Below are 9,340 nucleotides of genomic sequence, written 5' to 3' on the forward strand. Positions count from 1 at the left end.
ATCTTAGAATGTGCCCATGAAGCTCTCCTTGGCTTTAACTGTCTCTTGTCTTACTATCAACTTCTCTCTCATGGGCTCTTTTCCCTTTATTCCTAGGATGCTGCAGGACACATTGAACGACATGCTGAGGATGACAGCAAAATTGATTCATGAAGCTTTTTGCCTCCCATGTTGGGAAGTTATTAATTGAACTAATTTCACATCGGCCCCTCACAGAGGCCACAATCTTCCCTTCCCCAGAGAAGCAGGGAAGGAGAAAGTTGTTACCAGCCAGGCTTACCACTAACATAAGTCTGGGCAGCTCTATGGGATGATAGTTACACTTTAAGTTCTTACTGGAGGTTTGTCCGATTTAAACAGATTTTAGGGAACCATACTTCTCTGAGACAGCATGGAATATAGTCATCTATGCTACTAGTATTCTCCAGATGTTTATTAAAAATACAGATCTTAATTGGCTACTCAGTTTGACCCATATGATTAATATGTAGTCGTTTCTTGATTTCAGTTTGCAAGTTTTAGTTTACGTTCTTATGATGGTTTAAACCCATAGTCCGGCTTTTTAAGTACAAGTTTGTTCAAATGCTAGCTTTCTAGGATCAGTTTTAATTTTTTTAGTTCTAATAACTGGGTATTTAAATTAGAAGCAACTAGTTTCCTTTCTTAACGATTATGTGCAGTGTGTTTCAATATCCTCTTGCTTTGTAGATGGACAGAGCTAGCTTTAAATCTCAAAGGGACACACAGTAGATTATTAACGGCTAGAGCGACTGCTCTGCTGAAATTTTAGGAACTCAGCAGATCACATAATGACAAGTCCTCACAGATAGCACTTCCTTTCGAACCTCTGTTCAAGTTGTGATAAGAGTACTCAGTTCAAGATAGTGCACAGACCCAACGTCTACCTTGGAATTTTGCTGTTAGACCCAGGCACTCACTGCTGCAGGTCTTGTCAGGCTGTTTGAACTGGAGGTGTAGATCTCCTTTTCCAGTTTTTGACTCGCCAGTCCTGCTGTGGGTTTGCAGCCTTTTAGTTTGCTCCATTACAAATCCCTTTCTCCTCCACTATCTAGCTGTGCCCAGACTGTTGGCAGCCATCAAATGCTTCCTCTGGGCCCCTGGGGTGCTTTCCACCCACCTGCAGCACTCAAGAAGGGGGAGTTAGGATAAAGCATCTGAATACAGTCTTGAGGGGCTCAAGCAGGCTTCTTAGAGACTTATTTCTGAACTGGTGTCTTGCCTTCACCTTCCCTGTAGCTGGCCAAGAAGAGTGGAGCATGGTGAGGGTGAAGACGCTACTTGTCCACTGAGAGCAGACAAATTAACAAAGCCTAGTGAGACTGCTTTGTTTCTGGATTTTCTCTGGACTCTTGAGAGAAGCTATAGAAGTGTTGCTTTCTAGCCTTTTGTTTCTGGATTCTCAAAACTCTGAAAGATTCTTCAGAGTGGTAGAAGGGAGAAGAGCTCAGTGCCACGTACCAGGCTTCGGGATGTGACACCTGCTGTTTTCTAGGATCGCGTAGCGTGCAGGTTTATCTCCACCCCTTTTAGTGCACACACACACCTACTCACATGTCTTCACTCAGGCTCTAGGGCTGGGGGACTTCATGAAGCATTCATGGATAGGTTTCAAGAGGGTATGAAATCGTACGCAAGTATGTGTTCTTTTTTTCCAGGAAGAGCTCCAGGGGTTCTTACTGGATCCAAAAAAAAAAAGCTAATCTAAGAGCTACTACTAAATAACGAATGGCCCCAAAAGCTGTTTACTTCTATCCTTGTGAATAGGAAGACTTTTTGACCAGACTATTGATGTTTGCATGATACCTGAGAGAGAAAGGAGAAGATTCTCTTGCATAAAATGTATTTGTGCCGTTTCTGTATGCGATTAAGAAGCTTTCTTACCTCTCCTCCTCATTTCTTGTATGGATGAGCAGGGAAGCCAGGCTGTCATGTGGGTTTGGGAAGGGGGATTGCCCAGGAAAGCTGTCAGAAATTACTACTACACCCGGCATTTTATTCAGGGCTGTCGTGAAGCTGCATTTCTGTGTTGATTGGTCAGTGTGTTAAGTCTGGCATACTCTGTTACGCGTAGGTGCTCTTCTGTCCTGCCTGAGGACATGTCTGAAAAGATGAGCGTGGTGGAGCCTTTGGACAGCAGGAAGGGGATATGTGAGGTGTTGGGCAATCGTGGGGAACCTTTGAAGGTATGATAGAATCAGTAACAACTGATTTGGGTTTAATTTTGGTAGAATTGTGCATAGTCTATCTGCCTTTGTGTGTGCAGGGTGAATGTTCCTTGGACGTGTGTATGCGCGTGGGCACCTATACCTGTAACGCTTTTCCTCATTTCACACACACACACACAATTTGAGGCCATGGTAATAATGTCTTTGTTTCAAGAATGTGTGAAATTCTTTTATTGCAGGTTAGTGTGTTATCCTAAGTGCACTATTTGAGCCCTCTGTTTAGAAATAAAAGCACCATAAGCATCTTGGCTGCTTATGGTGGTGTTATTACTTTTAGGGGTCTTGAAAGGTATGCAGAACTTTGACTATTTTTTGTCTTTTACAGTGTCTTAACTGATGCTAGCCCTCTGTCTTCACTTAGAGAAGAGGGGTGGCTCAGGATTTTGCCTTGACTTGGTATTTAGTGCTTAATGAAGGAAGGTGTTAACATGACCTGACAAAACCCAACTCATTTCTTGTAAGGAGTTGGAGGCCATTTTTAGAATGTTATCTTTAATTGCCTGTGCCTACTTCTAATGGCTAGAAGCCAAGAAAACTGTGGTTATCAGTCCTTTTGTGTGCTTATGCTAGCGTTTTAATGGCAGTTTGTTATGACAAGCTATCAGTCACTTCAAGTTTTATCCCAGAGTTTTTAATCAGGTTCAAAACTTATTTTGGCACTCCTCTACTCAGTTAGAAAGCAGTTAAGCACCTAAGAGCAAAGAATTATCTCCAACTGATGTTACTTGAAACTGAGGAAACGCCATTGCTACTACAGTCCTACTTTTGTGGGGAAAATAGTCTTCTGCCTCAGAAGTGAGCAGTTGAGTGTTTAGCTCCTGACCTTCCTGTAATTTATAGGCAATATTATCGCTGTTCACGTGATTGTTTGTCTAACAGAGGGGACTTTTTTGTTTTTGTTTTGGGGTATTGTATACAGTAGACAACTTTAGTGAGTAGGTATGTGGACAATGTGGTGGGAGTAGGTATACAACACTTAGTGGGATGGTACAGTATATTTTATGGAAAAGAATTCATCGGAGGGGAGATCAAAGTATCTTGTGAAGTGGGATTTAAACAGCACATATCCTCTTGGTTTGCTCAAATCACTATAATTTGTATGCGCATACTTAAAAATTTTGTTTCTGCTACCAAAAGGAGACCTCCTAAAACTGTTACATACAAAGGCCATGCCTGCCACATGGGTAAAATTGTGATTTCATCCCTGCCCCAAATGATCACGATTTTCAGGATTTCAGAGAAGCTGTCTGATGGATATGACAGAAGCCATGATGGAGGTGGTTTGGGTTGTATGAGTTCCACATGCAAGTGGATGTGAAATCTTGGTGTAAACCAAACATAGTGCTTACCAGACAGTAACCTGTAACCTCACCTCCAGCCCCCAAGTCTGTGGCCCTGCTGGGTCACATGACAACTGACTCCTAGATTTGCCCTAAATTCAAGGCCGTAGCCCAGTTGAATCAGTGGGGGAGGAAGTTAAGGAGGAAAGGCTGTTGAAGATCTTTCTCCTGCTTAAGAGAAATATATGCCCTAGAGCTGCTCCAGTACCCTTGGTCTCTGAATTTTTTTATATATTGAATATGGATTAGAAGAATGAAATCAGATGACATTTGACTGCAAAAATGTTTATAAGCAAATAGCTTAGCCTTCTTACATTTTGGTATAAAGCTGTGAACTTCATAACTTTGTAAAGCAAGATATAAAGCAAATACAAGAGGAAAATAAAGTACTTTTACTAATTGTTTACTTTTACTACCTTATCTGGATATTAATAGCCCACCCTTTCTTTTCCATGTTGGAATAGACAGTAAGAAGAAAACTGGGTGGGAAACACAAGATGGTTATAGATACGCCACAGACCACGATCCAGATAAGTTTGGCAAACAGCTACATTTATGGATTTGTCCAAGGTCGTAAAACAGGTTAATTAGTTGATGGAAGAGCAAGATTAAAACTACATCTCTGGGGTTTGAGATGGCTGTGTAGAAGACCCTGAGTTCACCTCCTCCCAGGTATAACAACAAATTTACAGCTATAGAGGGAATAATTTTCCTCTGTAAAGGACCTGAGGACTAGATTAACAGCACCTCCAAAAGAAAAGATACAAGAGATGCATTGAGACAGGTAGGAGAGGCAGAAACTCATTCACCCTCTGGATCCTACCTGAGGTACAGCCACCCACTATTGGGAAGGGATCCGAAAAATAGAGCTTTCCCTTGAGGAGTGAAGGGAGTATGCCCCACTTTAGGCACCCAGACCCTTGTGTCTGGCACCAGAAAGACAGACTCTCAAAACACCTGATGTTGAAAATCAACAGGGATTATGTCCAGGGAGACTATAGAACTGTGGGGAACAAAGAATCTACTGTTAAAGGGCTCACATGCCCACCCACTCATCCTGAGATCCAGTGCAAAAATAATTTGAAAAGTGCCTAGACTCTGACAGAGGGAGAGACCCACTTGCTAATCCTAAAGTGGCAAACAGGCAAGAACCTGCAGTGACTTTCTCTGGGGATGGAAGCACTGGCTGGTGCCATTTTTGCAATCTTCTAACCAGCTGGTGACAGAGCTGGTGGGCACCATTTTTGGTGCTCACCCTGTAGCCTCCTAGCACTGGTGAGCATACTCCGTGTGCCACTGAACCGATGTAAGCAGCCACACCACAAAGGGGCCAGGTGAGTACACTGCAACTGGGCTGGGCATGTTCCACCCTCCCTGTGCAGCAGCTGTGCCCCAACCAGATGGACTCAATAGATACATACAGAACGTTCCATTCAAGCAGCAGAATACACATCCTTCTCAAGTGCACATGGAACAGTCTCCAAGATCGATCATTAGCTAGGCAACAAAACAAGTCTCAATGAATTCAGGATTGAAATCCTATCAGGCATCTTCTCCAACTACAATGGTATGAAACTAGAAATCAAATACAAGAAAACTAGAAAAACTAGAAAACTGGAAAAACACAAAAATAGGGACACTAAACAATATACCGCTGAACAATCAGTAGGTCATTGAAGAGATCAAAGATATATATCTATATCTATATCTATATATATCTTATATATATATCTCATATATATGATATATATATCTTATATATATGTGATTATATCTATATCTATATCTATATATCTTAGGTTTATATATATATATAAACCTAGAGACAAATGAGAACAGAAGTAAGACCTACCAAATTCTGTGGGATGCATCACAGGCCTACCTCAAGAAAAATAAAAATCCCAATCTAATGTTCTAGTTAAAATAACGTATAAAAAGAAAAAACAAAGCCCAAAGTAAGTAGGAGGGAGGAAACAAATATCAGAGTGGAAATAAATGAAATAGAGACTGCAAAGCAGTAGAAAGGTCAGTGACTAAGAGCTGCTGCATTGACAAGATAAAACTGACAAACCTTTAGCCACACTCACCAAGAAAAAAAGGACTCACAGAAAGAAAGGAGACATTGCAACTGATACCACAGAAGTATAAATCTAAGAGACTATGAACACCAACAAATTTGACGACTTGGGAGAGATGGATCAATTCCTAGAAACATACCACTTACTGATGCTGAATCAAGAAGAGATAGAAAATCTGAACAGACTGGTTACTAGTAAGGAAACTAAATCAATCAAAAACTTCCCAACAAACAAAAGTCCAGGACCAGATGGCTTCAGTGGTGAATTCTACCAAACATTCAAAGAAGAATTAATACCCATTCTTTAAGAAGAATGGGTAGTAATTCTCAAATTCTTCAAAACAAAAAACAGGAGGAGGGAACACTCTCAAACTCATTTTACAAGGCCATTATTACCCTAATGCCCAAACTAGACAAGGATGCCACTAGAAAATTACAAGCCAATATTCCTGATGAATAGACATTCAAAAATCCTCAACAGAATACTAGCAAATCAAATTAATACATTAAAAGGATCATGTCTTGGGGTGCTTGGGTGGCTGAGTTGGTTAAGCGTCCAACTTCAGCTCAGGTCATGGTTTCACAGTTTGTGGGTTTGAACCCCAGGTCGGGTTCTGTGCTGACAGCCCAGAGCCTGGAGCCCACTGCAGATTCTGTGTCTCCTTCTCTCTCTACCCCTCCCCCACTCATGCTCATGCGCATGCACTTTCTCTCAAAAATAAACATTTTTAAAAAGGAATCATATCCCCCCCAAAATAAAAGGATTGGGGCACCCAGGTGGCTCAGTCAGTTGAATGACTTTGGCTCAGGTCATTATCTCAGTTCATGGGTTCAAGCCCTGCACCGGGCTCTGTGCTGACAGCTCAGAGCGTGGAACCTGCTTCAGATTCTGTGTGTCCCTCTCTCTCTGCCCCATCCCCACTCATGCTCTGTCTCTCTCTGTCTTAAAAATAAGTAAAACACTAAAAAAAAAATAAAAGGAGGGGCACCTGGGTGGCTCAGTCGGTTAAGTGTCCGACTTCAGCTCAGGTCACGATCTCGCGCTCCATGAGTTTGAGCCCCGCGTCAGGCTCTGGGCTGATGGCTCAGAGCCTGGAGCCTGCTTCCGATTCTGTGTCTGTCTCTCTCTCTCTGCCCCTCCCCCGTTCATGCTCTGTCTCTCTCTGTCTCAAAAATAAATAAACGTTAAAAAAAAAAAGTTAAAAAAAAATAAAAGGATCATACCCATGATCAAATGGGATCTATTCCAGTAATACAGGGTGGTTCAACATCTGTAAATCAGTGTTATTCACCACATTAACAAAAAGAAGGATAAAAACATGATCATCTCAATAAATGGAGAAAAAGCATTTGACAAAATTCAACATTCATTTATGATAACAATATAGTCAATGGGGAAAAGCTGCAAGCATTTTGTCTAAGATCAGGAACAGGACAAGGATGCTCACTTAACCACTTTTATTCAACATAGTATTAGAAGTCCTAGCGAGACAATTTGGTGAGAAAAAGATGCATCCAGATCAGAAGAAGAAGTAAAACTGTCACTATTTGCAGATGACATGATATTATATGTAGAAAGCCCTAAAGATCTTGTAAAAAACAAAACAAAACAAAAAAAAAACAAAAAAAAAACACACAAACAAAAAAACTTGGAATAAAAAATTCAGTACAGTTGCAGGATACAAAATCAATATACAAAAACATGTTGTATTGCTAAACAGTAATAATGAACTATCAAAAATCCAGAAAACAATCCTATTTACAGTTGCATCAAAAAGAATAAAATGCCTAGCAATAAATTGAACTAAGGAGGTAAAACACACATTGGTAACTACAAAACATTAATAAAAGAAATTGGAGACACAAATAGATACTCAATACTTCTGGATTGGAGGAATTAATATGGTTACAATGCCTATGTTACCCAAAGCAATCCATAGATTTTAATGAATCCCTATCAAAACACCAATGACATATTTCAGGGAATAGAACAATCTTAAAATTTGTACGAAACCACGAAAGATCCCCAAAATGCAAGGCAATCTTGACAAGACCCAAGCTGGAGGTATCATTGCTTCCTGGTTTCAAACCATTCTACAAAGCTATAGGAGTCATACAGTATGGTACCAGCACAAAAACAGATACACAGATCGATGCAGCGGAAATGAGAGCCCAGAAATAAACCCACACCTATATGGGCAATTAATTTCTGATGAAGTGGAAACATACAGTGAGAAAGGACAGTCTCTTCAATACATAGTGGTGGGAAAACTGATCAGGCACATGCAAAAGAATGAAACTAGACCATGGTCTTCTACCATACGTAAATATTAACTCAAAACGGATTAAAGGCTTGAATCTGAGACCTGAAACCATAAAATTCTTGGAAAAAAAACATAGGTGGTAAGCTCCATGACATCCTCTTAGTAATGTTATTGTGGTCAGACTCAAAAGGCAACAGAAACAAAAGCAAAAATAAGTGCAACCATATCAAGTTAAAAAGGTTCTGCACAGTTAAGGAAACATCATCAAAACAAAAAAGCAACTTACTAAATGGGAGAACATAATTGGAAATTATACATCTGGTAAGGGGTTCAGATCTAAAATATGTAAAGAGCTCAGGTAACTCAACCACAACAAAAGACCCAATTAAAAAGTGGGCAGATGATCTGAATAGACATTTCTCCAAAGAAGACATTCAGATGGTCAACAGGCACATGAAAAGATAGTCAACATCATTCATTATTAGGGAAATGTAAAAACCACCATGAGTTATCACCTCACATCTGTCAGCTCTGTGCTATTATCAAAAAGTAAGTGTTGGTGAGGATGTAGAGGAAAGGGAACCCTCATACAGTCGGTGGGTTATAAGTTGTTGCAGCCACTATGGAAAAGAGACATGCACCCCTATGTTCACTGCAGCATTTTTTACAATAGCCAAGATATGGAAACAACCTATATGTCCATCAGTGGGTGCATGGATAAAGAAGACGTGGTGTATATGTATAGAATACTACTGAGCTTTAAAAAAAAAAACAAAATGAAATCTTGCTCTTGGCAACAACATAGGTGGACCTTGAGAGTATTAAGCTAAGTGAAATAAATCAGAAGGAGAAAGACAAATCTGTATGATTTTGCTCATATGTGGAATCACAAAAACTCAGATACAGAAACAGACCTGTGGTTACCAGAGGGGAAGGGGTTTAAGGGGTGGGGCACTAGGGGATAGGTATGAAAAAGGGTTGCTTGTAGGGTAATGGATGGTAAGCAGATTTGGGGGTGATCACTTTGTAGTGTATACGCATGTCGAATTCTAGTGTCGTATGCCTGACTCTCATAACTCCCCAAAAAACTGCGCCTACATCATGGTTTCGTTACACTCAGGTAACCAGCCCCTCCAGTTATAAGGTGACCCATTTATTCTTGCTATTCTGTACACCAACAGCTGTTCCCCTTCCTTTCCTCATCGATCTTGGAAAGTATTTGAGTGATTTCCATGTTCAAGAAATACCAAAAGGCATGGTTAACACGGGGCCCAGGTTTTGTTTGTGTATGTGTCTTCCATCATTGTATTCTGAGACAAGGGCTCTCTCCATGATAGAGGGGTGTAAGATTTGAAGCTACTCAACCCTGCTCTGGCTGATATCTAAATGTGAGAAAACAAAAACACAACCAAA

General features: G+C 40.5%; 1 protein-coding gene across 5 annotated transcripts in view; it reads left to right on the forward strand.

The window, feature by feature from the left end:
- The window catches only part of ZNF106 (zinc finger protein 106), a 66,429-nt gene extending 62,437 nt beyond the window's left edge, over nucleotides 1-3,992 (forward strand). For all 5 annotated transcript variants that reach the window (XM_032593661.2, XM_030318407.1, XM_030318409.1 and 2 more), the window contains one exon: nucleotides 97-3,992. In XM_032593661.2, coding sequence (XP_032449552.1) covers nucleotides 97-153 — 57 coding nt within the window. In that variant the 3' untranslated portion in view covers nucleotides 154-3,992. The remainder of the gene's footprint in view (nucleotides 1-96) is intronic.
- Nucleotides 3,993-9,340: the final 5,348 nt, after the last annotated feature.

Source organism: Lynx canadensis, chromosome B3 (genome assembly GCF_007474595.2).
Source record: "Lynx canadensis isolate LIC74 chromosome B3, mLynCan4.pri.v2, whole genome shotgun sequence".
Lineage (NCBI taxonomy): Eukaryota > Metazoa > Chordata > Mammalia > Carnivora > Felidae > Lynx > Lynx canadensis.